The sequence below is a fragment of the Electrona antarctica genome, assembly GCF_951216825.1.
Source record: "Electrona antarctica genome assembly, chromosome: 1".
NCBI classification, from domain to species: Eukaryota; Metazoa; Chordata; class Actinopteri; order Myctophiformes; family Myctophidae; genus Electrona; species Electrona antarctica.
In genome coordinates this window covers 2,444,922-2,465,757 of record NC_136806.1, presented here as the reverse complement: position 1 = coordinate 2,465,757, position 20,836 = coordinate 2,444,922, and the positions used below count along the sequence as shown (strand labels likewise).

At 42.0% G+C, this 20,836-nt stretch overlaps 1 protein-coding gene across 1 annotated transcript in view; it reads right to left on the bottom strand.

Annotated features, from left to right (window-relative positions):
• LOC306926458 (uncharacterized protein) overlaps window positions 1-20,836 on the bottom strand; it is a gene marked incomplete at its 3' end in the record, with an annotated part of 48,665 nt that overhangs the window by 5,268 nt on the left and 22,561 nt on the right. Inside the window, exons 2-3 of the mRNA XM_079505763.1 lie at window positions 11,878-12,015; window positions 5,431-5,528 (exon numbers count right to left, since the gene is read on the bottom strand). Of these exons, the coding sequence (XP_079361889.1) occupies window positions 5,431-5,528; window positions 11,878-12,015 (236 nt within the window). The remainder of the gene's footprint in view (window positions 1-5,430; window positions 5,529-11,877; window positions 12,016-20,836) is intronic.

Sequence of the window (20,836 nt, the reverse complement as noted above, 5' to 3'; positions counted from 1 at the left end):
AAAATCCAAAATTACCTATTACCAAAATTACCTATTATTTCTAAAGGTGATACATGTTGAAGAAATAAGAAGAAATTCTAAATGGATGTTTAAACTGTTGACAACTGCAGAATGTATAACCTGGTGTATTATGTTTAAATTTACACTACATCAGCATATTTATTTCCTTTTCTTTACTTTACTCTTTGAATCTTTATTCATCTAACTCTACTCAGCATCTTATGTTACTCTGCATATTGTTATTTTACTCTCTGCATCTTAGTTATTTTGCACTCATCTTGTTGCTTATGTTGGACTCTATCTTCTTATTTATTTTCTTCTAGCAACTGTGTGCCATTTCGCAACTACCAGCACATTGACATAATGCTGTGCAAGGTAACCCAGCATCCTGGCACCGTCTTTCTCGAACAAAGAGGCAGCCTCTGGCAAGAGTGTGAATAAAAGTGTCCACAAATCAGCAACTTTAATCTGTCCATATTTCAGGCTTCGATCTGGACCAAAAGCCAGATTGGTAAACTGCTCAATCTGAATGTTGTAGCAGTGCAGCTTGTGTGGGAGGAATGTTTTCCATTGAGAGACATTTTTGAGCAAACAGGTCCTTCCTTAGAAGATCATAAACATTTTCAATGTCAGTTGTCTTGCCATACAGAACCATCAGTTTTCTTTTGTATCACATGCTTTAGGTGGCAATTTTCAATTCAGTAAATAACTCACTTCCTGTTTCAGATTATTTTGGGCACCCCTTCTAGGATGTTTTAGGATGACCCAAGGGACATGTGTACCAAATGTCATGCTTTTATCCGCCGCGTAACGTTCCAGACGGTATTACCCCCTACTACATCCTTCTGCTGCTCACCCTCTATTCGGAGAGTACATCCTTCTCCCTGCTCACCCTCTATACGGAGAGCACATCCTTCTGCTGCTCACCCTCTATTCGGAGAGTACATCCTTCTCCCTGCTCACCCTCTATACGGAGAGCACATCCTTCTGCTGTTCACCCTCTATACGGAGAGTACATCCTTCTGCTGCTCACCCTCTATACGGAGAGTACATCCTTCTGCTGCTCACCCTCTATACGGAGAGTACATCCTTCTGCTGCTGCTCACCCTCTATACGGAGAGTACATCCTTCTGATGCTGTTCACCCTCTATACGGAGAGTACATCCTTCTCCCTGCTCACCCTCTATACGGAGAGTACATCCTTCTGCTGCTCACCCTCTATACGGAGAGTACATCCTTCTGCTGCTGCTCACCCTCTATACGGAGAGTACATCCTTCTGCTGCTCACCCTCTATACGGAGAGCACATCCTTCTGCTGCTCACCCTCTATACGGAGAGTACATCCTTCTGCTGCTGCTCACCCTCTATACGGAGAGTACATCCTTCTGCTGCTCACCCTCTATAAGGAGAGTACATCCTTCTGCTGCTCACCCTCTATACGGAGAGCACATCCTTCTGCTGCTCACCCTCTATACGGAGAGTACATCCTTCTGCTGCTCACCCTCTATACGGAGAGCACATCCTTCTGATGCTCACCCTCTACACGGAGAGTACATCCTTCTGCTGCTCACCCTCTATACGGAGAGTACATCCTTCTGCTGCTCACCCTCTATACGGAGAGTACATCCTTCTGATGCTGAACAACCTCTACACGGAGAGTACATCCTTCTTCCATCCGGCCTTCGCTTGCGAGCCCCTTAGTGTGCCACAAAAATCTGCTATGTGGACTGTTTGTTTAATGTACTGTCTCATTGTTTAATGTACTGTCTCATTGTTTAATGTACTGTCTCATTGTTTAATGTACTGTCTCATTGTTTAATGTACTGTCTCATTGTTTAATGTACTGTCTCATTGTTTAATGTGTACTGTCTCATTGTTTAATGTACTGTCTCATTGTTTAATGTATACTGTCTCATTGTTTAATGTACTGTCTCATTGTTTAATGTATACTGTCTCATTGTTTAATGTACTGTCTCATTGTTTAATGTGTACTGTCTCATTGTTTAATGTACTGTCTCATTGTTTAATGTATACTGTCTCATTGTTTAATGTACTGTCTCATTGTTTAATGTATACTGTCTCATTGTTTAATGTATACTGTCTCATTGTTTAATGTGTACTGTCTCATTGTTTAATGTGTACTGTCTCATTGTTTAATGTACTGTCTCATTGTTTAATGTACTGTCTCATTGTTTAATGTATACTGTCTCATTGTTTAATGTACTGTCTCATTGTTTAATGTACTGTCTCATTGTTTAATGTATACTGTCTCATTGTTTAATGTACTGTCTCATTGTTTAATGTACTGTCTCATTGTTTAATGTACTGTCTCATTGTTTAATGTACTGTCTCATTGTTTAATGTACTGTCTCATTGTTTAATGTACTGTCTCATTGTTTAATGTACTGTCTCATTGTTTAATGTACTGTCTCATTGTTTAATGTATACTGTCTCATTGTTTAATGTACTGTCTCATTGTTTAATGTACTGTCTCATTGTTTAATGTACTGTCTCATTGTTTAATGTGTACTGTCTCATTGTTTAATGTATACTGTCTCATTGTTTAATGTATACTGTCTCATTGTTTAATGTACTGTCTCATTGTTTAATGTACTGTCTCATTGTTTAATGTACTGTCTCATTGTTTAATGTGTACTGTCTCATTGTTTAATGTACTGTCTCATTGTTTAATGTACTGTCTCATTGTTTAATGTATACTGTCTCATTGTTTAATGTACTGTCTCATTGTTTAATGTACTGTCTCATTGTTTAATGTACTGTCTCATTGTTTAATGTATACTGTCTCATTGTTTAATGTATACTGTCTCATTGTTTAATGTACTGTCTCATTGTTTAATGTACTGTCTCATTGTTTAATGTATACTGTCTCATTGTTTAATGTACTGTCTCATTGTTTAATGTATACTGTCTCATTGTTTAATGTACTGTCTCATTGTTTAATGTACTGTCTCATTGTTTAATGTACTGTCTCATTGTTTAATGTATACTGTCTCATTGTTTAATGTACTGTCTCATTGTTTAATGTACTGTCTCATTGTTTAATGTACTGTCTCATTGTTTAATGTACTGTCTCATTGTTTAATGTACTGTCTCATTGTTTAATGTACTGTCTCATTGTTTATTGTACTGTCTCATTGTTTAATGTATACTGTCTCATTGTTTAATGTACTGTCTCATTGTTTAATGTACTGTCTCATTGTTTAATGTACTGTCTCATTGTTTAATGTATACTGTCTCATTGTTTAATGTACTGTCTCATTGTTTAATGTACTGTCTCATTGTTTAATGTATACTGTCTCATTGTTTAATGTATACTGTCTCATTGTTTAATGTACTGTCTCATTGTTTAATGTACTGTCTCATTGTTTAATGTACTGTCTCATTGTTTATTGTACTGTCTCATTGTTTAATGTACTGTCTCATTGTTTAATGTACTGTCTCATTGTTTAATGTACTGTCTCATTGTTTAATGTACTGTCTCATTGTTTAATGTATACTGTCTCATTGTTTAATGTACTGTCTCATTGTTTAATGTACTGTCTCATTGTTTAATGTATACTGTCTCATTGTTTAATGTACTGTCTCATTGTTTAATGTACTGTCTCATTGTTTAATGTATACTGTCTCATTGTTTAATGTACTGTCTCATTGTTTAATGTACTGTCTCATTGTTTAATGTATACTGTCTCATTGTTTAATGTACTGTCTCATTGTTTAATGTACTGTCTCATTGTTTAATGTACTGTCTCATTGTTTAATGTACTGTCTCATTGTTTAATGTATACTGTCTCATTGTTTAATGTACTGTCTCATTGTTTAATGTACTGTCTCATTGTTTAATGTACTGTCTCATTGTTTAATGTACTGTCTCATTGTTTAATGTACTGTCTCATTGTTTAATGTACTGTCTCATTGTTTAATGTACTGTCTCATTGTTTAATGTATACTGTCTCATTGTTTAATGTATACTGTCTCATTGTTTAATGTATACTGTCTCATTGTTTAATGTACTGTCTCATTGTTTAATGTACTGTCTCATTGTTTAATGTACTGTCTCATTGTTTAATGTACTGTCTCATTGTTTAATGTACTGTCTCATTGTTTAATGTATACTGTCTCATTGTTTAATGTACTGTCTCATTGTTTAATGTATACTGTCTCATTGTTTAATGTATACTGTCTCATTGTTTAATGTACTGTCTCATTGTTTAATGTACTGTCTCATTGTTTAATGTGTACTGTCTCATTGTTTAATGTATACTGTCTCATTGTTTAATGTATACTGTCTCATTGTTTAATGTACTGTCTCATTGTTTAATGTACTGTCTCATTGTTTAATGTACTGTCTCATTGTTTAATGTACTGTCTCATTGTTTAATGTACTGTCTCATTGTTTAATGTACTGTCTCATTGTTGAATGTACTGTCTCATTGTTTAATGTATACTGTCTCATTGTTTAATGTATACTGTCTCATTGTTTAATGTATACTGTCTCATTGTTTAATGTATACTGTCTCATTGTTTAATGTATACTGTCTCATTTTTTAATGTATACTGTCTCATTGTTTAATGTATACTGTCTCATTGTTTAATGTATACTGTCTATGCTGCAACACAATTGGCCCTTCGGGGACACTAAATAAACTTGAACCTTGAACCTAGATTGTACAGATTGTAGATAGGTTCTATATTATATAGTTCTAGATTGTAGAAATACCTCAGGTAGATTGTACAGATTGTAGATAGGTTCTATATTCTATAGTTCTAGATTGTAGAAATACCTCAGGTAGATTGTACAGATTGTAGATAGGTTCTATATTCTATAGTTCTAGATTGTAGAAATACCTCAGGTAGATTGTACAGATTGTAGACATACCTCAGGTAGATTGTACAGATTGTAGAAATACCTCAGGTAGATTGTACAGATTGTAGAAATACATCAGGTAGATTGTACAGATTGTAGATAGGTTCTATATTATATAGTTCTAGATTGAAGAAATACCTCAGGTAGATTGTACAGATTGTAGATAGGTTCTATATTCTATAGTTCTAGATTGTAGAAATACCTCAGGTAGATTGTACAGATTGTAGAAATACCTCAGGTAGATTGTACAGATTGTAGAAATACCTCAGGTAGATTGTACAGATTGTAGAAATACATCAGGTAGATTGTACAGATTGTAGATAGGTTCTATATTCTATAGTTCTAGATTGTAGAAATACCTCAGGTAGATTGTACAGATTGTAGAAATACCTCAGGTAGATTGTACAGATTGTAGAAATACCTTAGGTAGATTGTACAGATTGTAGAAATACCTCAGGTAGATTGTACAGATTGTAGAAATACCTCAGATAGATTGTACAGATTGTAGAAATACCTCAGGTAGATTGTACAGATTGTAGAAATACCTCAGGTAGATTGTACAGAGCTTTGCGTCGCAGCGCAGAGCGTCTTGTGGCCACGACCACTTCCTCTTCCTCCGTTGACCTCTGACCTCGCATCAGCTCTGAAAATAACAGATCTATAAGTTACCCTATGGCCTCGCATCAGCTCTGAAAATAACAGATCTATAAGCTCAAAACGCCTCGCATCAGCTCTGTTATGAGAGAAGTAACAGATCTACAAGATCAACTCATCACACAGCATCTCTTATGATGAGATAAATAACAGATCTACAAGCTCACAACGCGTCACACAGCATCTCTTATGATGAGATAAATAACAGATCTACAAGCTCACAACGCATCTCTGGAAATATGGAAATGAATGTTATCTTATCATCTCTGTTATGACGAGAGCATGACGGTCATCTCTGTTATCCTCAGGCCACTAGAGTGTGCTGATGAGACATCTTGGCCGATATCCATATCCGATAAAATGAATTGCTGTTATGGCCGATAACAGATATTACCGATGCCGATGTGATCTCATTCTGTATTGAAAAACTATAATGTGTCCATTCTGAAAATAAATCCATTTAACAGTGTATCTGCAGGCTTTAGGCAAATCAGATTTAACTTTAATACCTTTTATATTTAATAGTGTGAGCTAAGAGCTTGTAGATCTGTTCAAGCTGTTACTTTGGGCTTGTTTATCTGTACCGGTACGATGGATGCCGATTTAATCAAACAACTAGAATGGGCCGATACCGACGTGTTTGCCGATTAACACGGAGCCCGCCAAAAAAACGTGGAACACGGAGGGTTAAATTAGTACCCTAGCCCGCCACGAGGAACACGGAGGGTTAAATTAGTACCCTAGCCCGCCACGAGGAACATGGAGGGTTAAATTAGTACCCTAGCCCGCCACGAGGAACACTGAGGGTTAAATTAGTACCCTAGCCCGCCACGAGGAACACGGAGGGTTAAATTAGTACCCTAGCCCGCCACGAGGAACACTGAGGGTTAAATTAGTACCCTAGCCCGCCACGAGGAACACGGAGGGTTAAATTAGTACCCTAGCCCGGCACGAGGAACACGGAGGGTTAAATTAGTACCCTAGCCCGCCACGAGGAACACGGAGGGTTAAATTAGTACCCTAGCCCGCCACGAGGAACATGGAGGGTTAAATTAGTACCCTAGCCCGCCACGAGGAACACTGAGGGTTAAATTAGTACCCTAGCCCGCCACGAGGAACACGGAGGGTTAAATTAGTACCCTAGCCCGGCACGAGGAACACGGAGGGTTAAATTAGTACCCTAGCCCGCCACGAGGAACACGGAGGGTTAAATTAGTACCCTAGCCCGCCACGAGGAACACGGAGGGTTAAATTAGTACCCTAGCCCGCCACGAGGAACACGGAGGGTTAAATTAGTACCCTAGCCCGCCACGAGGAACACTGAGGGTTAAATTAGTACCCTAGCCCGGCACGAGGAACACGGAGGGTTAAATTAGTACCCTAGCCCGCCACGAGGAACACGGAGGGTTAAATTAGTACCCTAGCCCGCCACGAGGAACACGGAGGGTTAAATTAGTACCCTAGCCCGCCACGAGGAACACTGAGGGTTAAATTAGTACCCTAGCCCGCCACGAGGAACACGGAGGGTTAAATTAGTACCCTAGCCCGCCACGAGGAACATGGAGGGTTAAATTAGTACCCTAGCCCGCCACGAGGAACATGGAGGGTTAAATTAGTACCCTAGCCCGCCACGAGGAACACGGAGGGTTAAATTAGTACCCTAGCCCGCCACGAGGAACACGGAGGGTTAAATTAGTACCCTAGCCCGCCACGAGGAACACGGAGGGTTAAATTAGTACCCTAGCCCGCCACGAGGAACACGGAGGGTTAAATTAGTACCCTAGCCCGCCACGAGGAACACAGAGGGTTAAATTAGTACCCTAGCCCAGCACGAGGAACACAGAGGGTTAAATTAGTACCCTAGCCCGCCACGAGGAACACAGAGGGTTAAATTAGTACCCTAGCCCAGCACGAGGAACACAGAGGGTTAAATTAGTACCCTAGCCCGCCACGAGGAACACGGAGGGTTAAATTAGTACCCTAGCCCGCCACGAGGAACACTGAGGGTTAAATTAGTACCCTAGCCCGCCACGAGGAACACGGAGGGTTAAAATTAGTACCCTAGCCCGCCACGAGGAACACGGAGGGTTAAATTAGTACCCTAGCCCGCCACGAGGAACACGGAGGGTTAAATTAGTACCCTAGCCCGCCACGAGGAACACGGAGGGTTAAATTAGTACCCTAGCCCGCCACGAGGAACACGGAGGGTTAAATTAGTACCCTAGCCCGCCACGAGGAACACTGAGGGTTAAATTAGTACCCTAGCCCGCCACGAGGAACACGGAGGGTTAAATTAGTACCCTAGCCCACCACGAGGAACACGGAGGGTTAAATTAGTACCCTAGCCCGCCACGAGGAACACGGAGGGTTAAATTAGTACCCTAGCCCGCCACGAGGAACACTGAGGGTTAAATTAGTACCCTAGCCCGCCACGAGGAACACGGAGGGTTAAATTAGTACCCTAGCCCGCCACGAGGAACACAGAGGGTTAAATTAGTACCCTAGCCCGCCACGAGGAACACTGAGGGTTAAATTAGTACCCTAGCCCGCCACGAGGAACACAGAGGGTTAAATTAGTACCCTAGCCCGCCACGAGGAACACGGAGGGTTAAATTAGTACCCTAGCCCGCCACGAGGAACACGGAGGGTTAAATTAGTACCCTAGCCCGCCACGAGGAACACTGAGGGTTAAATTAGTACCCTAGCCCGCCACGAGGAACATGGAGGGTTAAATTAGTACCCTAGCCCGCCACGAGGAACACAGAGGGTTAAATTAGTACCCTAGCCCGCCACGAGGAACACGGAGGGTTAAATTAGTACCCTAGCCCGCCACGAGGAACACAGAGGGTTAAATTAGTACCCTAGCCCGCCACGAGGAACACAGAGGGTTAAATTAGTACCCTAGCCCGCCACGAGGAACACGGAGGGTTAAATTAGTACCCTAGCCCGCCACGAGGAACACGGAGGGTTAAATTAGTACCCTAGCCCGCCACGAGGAACACGGAGGGTTAAATTAGTACCCTAGCCCGCCACGAGGAACATGGAGGGTTAAATTAGTACCCTAGCCCGCCACGAGGAACACGGAGGGTTAAATTAGTACCCTAGCCCGCCACGAGGAACACGGAGGGTTAAATTAGTACCCTAGCCCGCCACGAGGAACACGGAGGGTTAAATTAGTACCCTAGCCCGCCACGAGGAACACGGAGGGTTAAATTAGTACCCTAGCCCGCCACGAGGAACACAGAGGGTTAAATTAGTACCCTAGCCCGCCACGAGGAACACAGAGGGTTAAATTAGTACCCTAGCCCGCCACGAGGAACACGGAGGGTTAAATTAGTACCCTAGCCCGCCACGAGGAACACAGAGGGTTAAATTAGTACCCTAGCCCGCCACGAGGAACACGGAGGGTTAAATTAGTACCCTAGCCCGCCACGAGGAACACGGAGGGTTAAATTAGTACCCTAGCCCGCCACGAGGAACACGGAGGGTTAAATTAGTACCCTAGCCCGCCACGAGGAACATGGAGGGTTAAATTAGTACCCTAGCCCGCCACGAGGAACACGGAGGGTTAAATTAGTACCCTAGCCCGCCACGAGGAACACAGAGGGTTAAATTAGTACCCTAGCCCGCCACGAGGAACACGGAGGGTTAAATTAGTACCCTAGCCCGGCACGAGGAACACAGAGGGTTAAATTAGTACCCTAGCCCGCCACGAGGAACACGGAGGGTTAAATTAGTACCCTAGCCCGCCACGAGGAACACGGAGGGTTAAATTAGTACCCTAGCCCGCCACGAGGAACACAGAGGGTTAAATTAGTACCCTAGCCCGCCACGAGGAACACAGAGGGTTAAATTAGTACCCTAGCCCGCCACGAGGAACACAGAGGGTTAAATTAGTACCCTAGCCCGCCACGAGGAACACAGAGGGTTAAATTAGTACCCTAGCCCGCCACGAGGAACACGGAGGGTTAAATTAGTACCCTAGCCCGCCACGAGGAACATGGAGGGTTAAATTAGTACCCTAGCCCGCCACCAGGAACACAGAGGGTTAAATTAGTACCCTAGCCCGCCACCAGGAACACAGAGGGTTAAATTAGTACCCTAGCCCGCCACGAGGAACACGGAGGGTTAAATTAGTACCCTAGCCCGCCACGAGGAACACGGAGGGTTAAATTAGTACCCTAGCCCGGCACGAGGAACATGGAGGGTTAAATTAGTACCCTAGCCCGCCACGAGGAACACGGAGGGTTAAATTAGTACCCTAGCCCGCCACGAGGAACACGGAGGGTTAAATTAGTACCCTAGCCCGCCACGAGGAACACGGAGGGTTAAATTAGTACCCTAGCCCGCCACGAGGAACATGGAGGGTTAAATTAGTACCCTAGCCCGCCACGAGGAACACGGAGGGTTAAATTAGTACCCTAGCCCGCCACGAGGAACACGGAGGGTTAAATTAGTACCCTAGCCCGGCACGAGGAACACAGAGGGTTAAATTAGTACCCTAGCCCGCCACGAGGAACACGGAGGGTTAAATTAGTACCCTAGCCCGCCACGAGGAACACAGAGGGTTAAATTAGTACCCTAGCCCGGCACGAGGAACACAGAGGGTTAAATTAGTACCCTAGCCCGCCACGAGGAACACAGAGGGTTAAATTAGTACCCTAGCCCGCCACGAGGAACACAGAGGGTTAAATTAGTACCCTAGCCCGCCACGAGGAACACGGAGGGTTAAATTAGTACCCTAGCCCGCCACGAGGAACACTGAGGGTTAAATTAGTACCCTAGCCCGCCACGAGGAACACGGAGGGTTAAATTAGTACCCTAGCCCGCCACGAGGAACACAGAGGGTTAAATTAGTACCCTAGCCCGCCACGAGGAACACGGAGGGTTAAATTAGTACCCTAGCCCGCCACGAGGAACACAGAGGGTTAAATTAGTACCCTAGCCCGCCACGAGGAACACAGAGGGTTAAATTAGTACCCTAGCCCGCCACGAGGAACACGGAGGGTTAAATTAGTACCCTAGCCCGCCACGAGGAACACGGAGGGTTAAATTAGTACCCTAGCCCGCCACGAGGAACATGGAGGGTTAAATTAGTACCCTAGCCCGCCACGAGGAACACGGAGGGTTAAATTAGTACCCTAGCCCGCCACGAGGAACACGGAGGGTTAAATTAGTACCCTAGCCCGGCACGAGGAACACAGAGGGTTAAATTAGTACCCTAGCCCGCCACGAGGAACACGGAGGGTTAAATTAGTACCCTAGCCCGCCACGAGGAACACGGAGGGTTAAATTAGTACCCTAGCCCGCCACGAGGAACACGGAGGGTTAAATTAGTACCCTAGCCCGCCACGAGGAACATGGAGGGTTAAATTAGTACCCTAGCCCGCCACGAGGAACACTGAGGGTTAAATTAGTACCCTAGCCCGCCACGAGGAACACAGAGGGTTAAATTAGTACCCTAGCCCGCCACGAGGAACACGGAGGGTTAAATTAGTACCCTAGCCCGGCACGAGGAACACGGAGGGTTAAATTAGTACCCTAGCCCGCCACGAGGAACACGGAGGGTTAAATTAGTACCCTAGCCCGCCACGAGGAACACGGAGGGTTAAATTAGTACCCTAGCCCGCCACGAGGAACACGGAGGGTTAAATTAGTACCCTAGCCCGCCACGAGGAACACAGAGGGTTAAATTAGTACCCTAGCCCGCCACGAGGAACACGGAGGGTTAAATTAGTACCCTAGCCCGGCACGAGGAACACGGAGGGTTAAATTAGTACCCTAGCCCGCAAAACACGGCTTTCTCGTGTTCCAGGGTTTACATTCTTTAATCCATGTTTTGATCCGATTGTATCGTTAGCCACCGTTCGCTAACACAACATCAAGTAGGACAGTGGCCGTGGCCATTTTGAAAATGCGCGTGCGTCCACTTCCATTCTAAGCCCTGCTTTCAAAGCTCTGTATCTCAGAAACGACATTGAGGGGCCGTTTCTGGCCCAGACAAGCGTTTTCAACGGCCTGTAGCAGGCGCTGTGATACTCGCGGTCGGGTTTTTCCACCACCGAACAACAACCGGTCATGACACCACACACAGCAGTTTGTCACGGTAACATGCCATTACGGATATTCAGCTCTTCAAAGTAAGTGTTACGCTCGATAAAACCCTGGCAGTACGCTATTCATTAATGGCGACGGATTAAGAGATAATAATAATAATAATAATAATAATAATAACAATAATAATATTATTAATAATAATAATAACAATAATAATATTATTAATAATAATAATAATGCATCCCATAATAATAATGATGATAATGATAATAATAATGTACCGTGCAGCCTGTGCATCCCATTGGTCAGCAGAAGGATGGTGACGACCACAAACAGACATCGGTTCAGAGTGACGCCCTGCCACGGCGTGTCCACCAGGGCGGCGCTCTGGACGGGGACGGGTTTACGCACCGACGGCACTGGAGGGGGGGGGGGGGGGGGGGAGGGAGAGAGAGAGAGAGAGGAGAGAGGAGAGAGAGAGAGAGAGATGAGACTAGAGTTGGACAATGTCATGTAAAGCTACAAGCTGGGACTTTGACTGAATAGAATGCAACTTGTTACAGTATGGCTGGGTGTGTACAATAATGTATGGTATGTACCGTACAGTATGGCTGAGTGTCATTTTGTTTTCTTGCTGTGGCACATTGGTCTGGTTTCCAGGCTACACCAACATGTCTGTCCGTACTCTGTACACAGACACAATGTGTCCGTACTCTGTACACAGACACAATGTGTCTGTCCGTACTCTGTACACAGACACAATGTGTCCGTACTCTGTACACAGACACAATGTGTCTGTACACAGACACAATGTGTCCGTACTCTGTACACAGACACAATGTGTCTGTACACAGACACAATGTGTCTGTACACAGACACAATGTGTCTGTCCGTACTCTGTACACAGACACAATGTGTCCGTACTCTGTACACAGACACAATGTGTCCGTACTCTGTACACAGACACAATGTGTCTGTACACAGACACAATGTGTCTGTCCGTACTCTGTACACAGACACAATGTGTCTGTCCGTACTCTGTACACAGACACAATGTGTCCGTACTCTGTACACAGACACAATGTGTCTGTACACAGACACAATGTGTCCGTACTCTGTACACAGACACAATGTGTCCGTACTCTGTACACAGAATTGATTGATTGAAGAATGTATTAACAGTTTGCAGAATTACAGTACATTTCAAGCACAAACTCAATACAAAGGCTGTTAACTGTGAGTGGACGACCCAATTAAGCATTACACTTGTTTCCAATAGGGTCCACCATGTTCAAATCATCAAAACATTTAGAGACGTACAAATAGACACTTCTATAGACAGAACAGGAATTCATCATAAAGGAGGTAAAAAGGGAAAAGAAACATATACAGTGAGGGGGAAAAAAGGGGTGGGCGGTGGGGGGGATTCACGTTCAGCTCCGTTAATTTGTTTGTTTTCCTTGGAGGAGCTGCGTTGGGTCCCCAAGTCGGCTCCGTGGCCGTACCTTGAGTTGGCTGTGTGGCCGTGACCGTCTCTTGTGTTGTCCTTGCGTTGGGTCCCCAAGTTGGCTCAGTGGCCATACCTTGAGTTGGCTGTGTGGCCGCGACCGTCTCTTGTGTTGTCCTTGCGTTCGTGTTTGAGGGATTCCGATTTTACAGGGGCCAGTTTCGAATTGCAGCCGTCCGTAGGTGCCCTTTGAGAGCGGTTTTGAAAGAGTCAAGGGATTCGCATGTCTTAATGACAGTTGGTAGGGCGTTCCACATTTTGGTGGCATAGGAGCGAAAAGAATTTAGTCCCTTGTTTGTGCCGAATCTGGGTTGTACATGGTTCGTTCCACTCCCTCTGGTGTTGTGGGTGTGGACTTCGTTAACATTAAGGAAGTATCTAGACAGGTACATGGGTATCTTGGTGGTGTATCGAATCTTGTGGACTAGACCCATTGCAAGATGCTGTACTCTGTCGTCGACCCTAAGCCATTCCAGCCTGTCGAAGTGGGCAGGGGTGAGGTGGGTTCGGGGGGCTAGGTCAAGTAGGAGCCTGACCAGTTTGTTTTGGGAAGTCTGGAGCCTGGTTTTAAGGGCCTTTGAGGTGCTGTGGTACCAGGAGGTGCATGCATAGTCAAAGAAACCCTGTACAAGGGCTCCTGTTAAGGTCTTCAAGGTGTTTTTGTTGACCAGTGAGGAGATCCTGTAAAGGAATCTTGTTCTATGGTTGACCTTTTTGATTACGTTGGTGGCCATTTTATCACCGGAAAGATTAGCCTTCAGGATGGAACCTAGGTAGGTAATTTCATCTTTACGTGTGATAACATTGTCACCCACTTTAACCAAGAAGCCATTTGCCTTGCTGAGATTACTATTAGAGCCAAAGAGAATGGATTCAGTTTTCCCCAGGTGTAAAGATAGTTTGTTATCAGCGAGCCAGGTGCAGATAATACCGAGTTCAGAGCTGAGGGCATTTTCAACCTGCAGTTTGTCCCTGTCCGAGACCAGCAGTGCTGAGTCATCTGCGAACAGGAACAGGTTGCAGTCACAAGCTGAAGTCATGTCGTTTACATATATTAGGAACAGTAGAGGCCCTAGTATGCTTCCTTGTGGAACGCCACAGCTCACTGGGAGGGGGGGGGGACAGTGTTCCGTTCACTTCCACCATCTGTTCTCTCCCCCAGGTAGGATTGCATCCAGCTCACTGATGTGCTATCGAAACCAATTGCTTTTAGCTTGTTAACCAGTATGGAGTGGTTCACGGTGTCAAAAGCCTTTTGGAGGTCCAGCATGACCATGCCGCAGTATTTGCCAGCGTCCACCTCTTGTTTGTGTCTGTACACAGACACAATGTGTCCGTACTCTGTACACAGAAACAATGTGTCTGTGACACATTGTGTCTGTACACAGACACAATGTGTCAGAATGTCTGTGGAAAATCTTAGATTTTCTGTTTTTCACACCATTATAATATTGCTATTTTGATCATAACACCCACAATATGTGTTACTACCACACTATGTATGGAATATTAGGAGTCCAACTAGTACTGATTTACTACCACTATGTATGGAATATTAGGAGTCCAACTAGTACTGATTTACTACCACACTATGTGTGGAATATTAGGAGTCCAACTAGTACTGATTTACTACCACGTATGGAATATTAGGAGTCCAACTAGTACTGATTTACTACCACACTATGTATGGAATATTAGGAGTCCAACTAGTACTGATTTACTACCACACTATGTGTGGAATATTAGGAGTCCAACTAGTACTGATTTACTACCACACTATGTATGGAATATTAGGAGTCCAACTAGTACTGATTCACTACCACACTATGTATGGAATATTAGGAGTCCAACTAGTACTGATTTACTACCACACTATGTGTGGAATATTAGGAGTCCAACTAGTACTGATTTACTACCACACTATGTGTGGAATATTAGGAGTCCAACTAGTACAGATTTACTACCACACTATGTGTGGAATATTAGGAGTCCAACTAGTACTGATTTACTACCACACTATGTGTGGAATATTAGGAGTCCAACTAGTACTGATTTACTACCACACTATGTATGGAATATTAGGAGTCCAACTAGTACTGATTTACTACCACACTGTGTGGAATATTAGGAGTCCAACTAGTACTGATTTACTACCACACTATGTATGGAATATTAGGAGTCCAACTAGTACTGATTTACTACCACTATGTATGGAATATTAGGAGTCCAACTAGTACTGATTTACTAACACACTATGTGTGGAATATTAGGAGTCCAACTAGTACTGATTTACTACCACGTATGGAATATTAGGAGTCCAACTAGTACTGATTTACTACCACACTATGTGTGGAATATTAGGAGTCCAACTAGTACTGATTTACTACCACACTATGTATGGAATATTAGGAGTCCAACTAGTACTGATTTACTACCACACTATGTGTGGAATATTAGGAGTCCAACTAGTACTGATTTACTACCACACTATGTGTGGAATATTAGGAGTCCAACTAGTACTGATTTACTACCACACTATGTATGGAATATTAGGAGTCCAACTAGTACTGATTTACTACCACACTGTGTGGAATATTAGGAGTCCAACTAGTACTGATTTACTACCACACTATGTATGGAATATTAGGAGTCCAACTAGTACTGATTTACTACCACACTATGTGTGGAATATTAGGAGTCCAACTAGTACTGATTTACTACCACACTATGTATGGAATATTAGGAGTCCAACTAGTACTGATTTACTACCACACTATGTGTGGAATATTAGGAGTCCAACTAGTACTGATTTACTACCACACTATGTATGGAATATTAGGAGTCCAACTAGTACTGATTTACTACCACACTATGTATGGAATATTAGGAGTCCAACTAGTACTGATTTACTACCACAATATGTATGGAATATTAGGAGTCCAACTAGTACTGATTTACTAGTACTGATTTACTACCACACTGTGTGGAATATTAGGAGTCCAACTAGTACTGATTTACTACCACACTATGTATGGAATATTAGGAGTCTAACTAGTACTGATTTACTACCACACTATGTGTGGAATATTAGGAGTCCAACTAGTACTGATTTACTACCACACTATGTATGGAATATTAGGAGTCCAACTAGTACTGATTTACTACCACACTATGTGTGGAATATTAGGAGTCCAACTAGTACTGATTTACTACCACACTATGTGTGGAATATTAGGAGTCCAACTAGTACTGATTTACTACCACACTATGTATGGAATATTAGGAGTCCAACTAGTACTGATTTACTACCACACTGTGTGGAATATTAGGAGTCCAACTAGTACTGATTTACTACCACACTATGTATGGAATATTAGGAGTCCAACTAGTACTGATTTACTACCACTATGTATGGAATATTAGGAGTCCAACTAGTACTGATTTACTAACACACTATGTGTGGAATATTAGGAGTCCAACTAGTACTGATTTACTACCACGTATGGAATATTAGGAGTCCAACTAGTACTGATTTACTACCACACTATGTGTGGAATATTAGGAGTCCAACTAGTACTGATTTACTACCACACTATGTATGGAATATTAGGAGTCCAACTAGTACTGATTTACTACCACACTATGTGTGGAATATTAGGAGTCCAACTAGTACTGATTTACTACCACACTATGTGTGGAATATTAGGAGTCCAACTAGTACTGATTTACTACCACACTATGTATGGAATATTAGGAGTCCAACTAGTACTGATTTACTACCACACTGTGTGGAATATTAGGAGTCCAACTAGTACTGATTTACTACCACACTATGTATGGAATATTAGGAGTCCAACTAGTACTGATTTACTACCACACTATGTGTGGAATATTAGGAGTCCAACTAGTACTGATTTACTACCACACTATGTATGGAATATTAGGAGTCCAACTAGTACTGATTTACTACCACACTATGTGTGGAATATTAGGAGTCCAACTAGTACTGATTTACTACCACACTATGTATGGAATATTAGGAGTCCAACTAGTACTGATTTACTACCACACTATGTATGGAATATTAGGAGTCCAACTAGTACTGATTTACTACCACACTATGTATGGAATATTAGGAGTCCAACTAGTACTGATTTACTAGTACTGATTTACTACCACACTGTGTGGAATATTAGGAGTCCAACTAGTACTGATTTACTACCACACTATGTATGGAATATTAGGAGTCCAACTAGTACTGATTTACTACCACACTATGTGTGGAATATTAGGAGTCCAACTAGTACTGATTTACTACCACACTATGTATGGAATATTAGGAGTCCAACTAGTACTGATTTACTACCACACTATGTGTGGAATATTAGGAGTCCAACTAGTACTGATTTACTACCACACTATGTATGGAATATTAGGAGTCCAACTAGTACTGATTTACTACCACACTATGTATGGAATATTAGGAGTCCAACTAGTACTGATTTACTACCACACTATGTGTGGAATATTAGGAGTCCAACTAGTACTGATTTACTACCACGTATGGAATATTAGGAGTCCAACTAGTACTGATTTACTACCACACTATGTATGGAATATCAGGAGTCCAACTAGTACTGATTTACTACCACACTATGTGTGGAATATTAGGAGTCCAACTAGTACTGATTTACTACCAGACTATGTGTGGAATATTAGGAGTCCAACTAGTACTGATTTACTACCACGTATGGAATATTAGGAGTCCAACTAGTACTGATTTACTACCACACTATGTATGGAATATCAGGAGTCCAACTAGTACTGATTTACTACCACACTATGTGTGGAATATTAGGAGTCCAACTAGTACTGATTTACTACCACACTATGTGGAATATTAGGAGTCCAACTAGTACTGATTTACTACCACACTATGTATGGAATATTAGGAGTCCAACTAGTACTGATTTACTACCACACTATGTGTGGAATATTAGGAGTCCAACTAGTACTGATTTACTACCACACTATGTATGGAATATTAGGAGTCCAACTAGTACTGATTTACTACCACACTATGTATGGAATATTAGGAGTCCAACTAGTACTGATTTACTACCACACTATGTGTGGAATATTAGGAGTCCAACTAGTACTGATTTACTACCACACTATGTGTGGAATATTAGGAGTCCAACTAGTACTGATTTACTACCACACTATGTATGGAATATTAGGAGTCCAACTAGTACTGATTTACTACCACACTATGTATGGAATATTAGGAGTCCAACTAGTACTGATTTACTACCACACTATGTATGGAATATTAGGAGTCCAACTAGTACTGATTTACTACCACACTATGTATGGAATATTAGGAGTCCAACTAGTACTGATTTACCACCACACTATGTATGGAATATTAGGAGTCCAACTAGTACTGATTTACTACCACACTATGTATGGAATATTAGGAGTCCAACTAGTACTGATTTACTACCACACTATGTATGGAATAGTAGGAGTCCAACTAGTACTGATTTACTACCACACTATGTATGGAATATTAGGAGTCCAACTAGTACTGATTTACTACCACACTATGTATGGAATATTAGGAGTCCAACTAGTACTGATTTTCTACCACACTATGTATGGAATATTAGGAGTCCAACTAGTACTGATTCACTACCACACTATGTATGGAATATTAGGAGTCCAACTAGTACTGATTTACTACCACACTATGTATGGAATATTAGGAGTCCAACTAGTACTGATTTACTACCACACTATGTATGGAATAGTAGGAGTCCAACTAGTACTGATTTACTACCACACTATGTATGGAATATTAGGAGTCCAACTAGTACTGATTTACTACCACACTATGTATGGAATATTAGGAGTCCAACTAGTACTGATTTTCTACCACACTATGTATGGAATATTAGGAGTCCAACTAGTACTGATTCACTACCACACTATGTATGGAATATTAGGAGTCCAACTAGTACTGATTTACTACCACACTATGTATGGAATATTAGGAGTCCAACTAGTACTGATTTACTACCACACTATGTATGGAATAGTAGGAGTCCAACTAGTACTGATTTACTACCACACTATGTATGGAATATTAGGAGTCCAACTAGTACTGATTTACTACCACACTATGTGTGGAATATTAGGAGTCCAACTAGTACTGATTTACTACCACACTATGTGTGGAATATTAGGAGTCCAACTAGTACTGATTTACTACCACACTATGTATGGAATATTAGGAGTCCAACTAGTACTGATTTACTACCACACTATGTATGGAATATTAGGAGTCCAACTAGTACTGATTTACTACCACACTATGTATGGAATATTAGGAGTCCAACTAGTACTGATTTACTACCACACTATGTATGGAATATTAGGAGTCCAACTAGTACTGATTTACTACCACACTATGTGTGGAATATTAGGAGTCCAACTAGTACTGATTTACTACCACACTATGTATGGAATATCAGGAGTCCAACTAGTACTGATTTACTACCACACTATGTGTGGAATATTAGGAGTCCAACTAGTACTGATTTACTACCACACTATGTATGGAATATTAGGAGTCCAACTAGTACTGATTTACTACCACACTATGTATGGAATATTAGGAGTCCAACTAGTACTGATTTACTACCACACTATGTATGGAATATTAGGAGTCCAACTAGTACTGATTTACTACCACACTATGTATGGAATATTAGGAGTCCAACTAGTACTGATTTACTACCACACTATGTGTGGAATATTAGGAGTCCAACTAGTACTGATTTACTACCACACTATGTATGGAATATTAGGAGTCCAACTAGTACTGATTTACTACCACACTATGTGTGGAATATTAGGAGTCCAACTAGTACTGATTTACTACCACACTATGTATGGAATATTAGGAGTCCAACTAGTACTGATTTACTACCACACTATGTATGGAATATTAGGAGTCCAACTAGTACTGATTTACTACCACACTATGTGTGGAATATTAGGAGTCCAACTAGTACTGATTTACTACCACGTATGGAATATTAGGAGTCCAACTAGTACTGATTTACTACCACACTATGTATGGAATATCAGGAGTCCAACTAGTACTGATTTACTACCACACTATGTGTGGAATATTAGGAGTCCAACTAGTACTGATTTACTACCAGACTATGTGTGGAATATTAGGAGTCCAACTAGTACTGATTTACTACCACGTATGGAATATTAGGAGTCCAACTAGTACTGATTTACTACCACACTATGTATGGAATATCAGGAGTCCAACTAGTACTGATTTACTACCACACTATGTGTGGAATATTAGGAGTCCAACTAGTACTGATTTACTACCACACTATGTGGAATATTAGGAGTCCAACTAGTACTGATTTACTACCACACTATGTATGGAATATTAGGAGTCCAACTAGTACTGATTTACTACCACACTATGTGTGGAATATTAGGAGTCCAACTAGTACTGATTTACTACAACACTATGTATGGAATATTAGGAGTCCAACTAGTACTGATTTACTACCACACTATGTGTGGAATATTAGGAGTCCAACTAGTACTGATTGACTACCACACTATGTATGGAATATTAGGAGTCCAACTAGTACTGATTGACTACCACACTATGTATGGAATATTAGGAGTCCAAC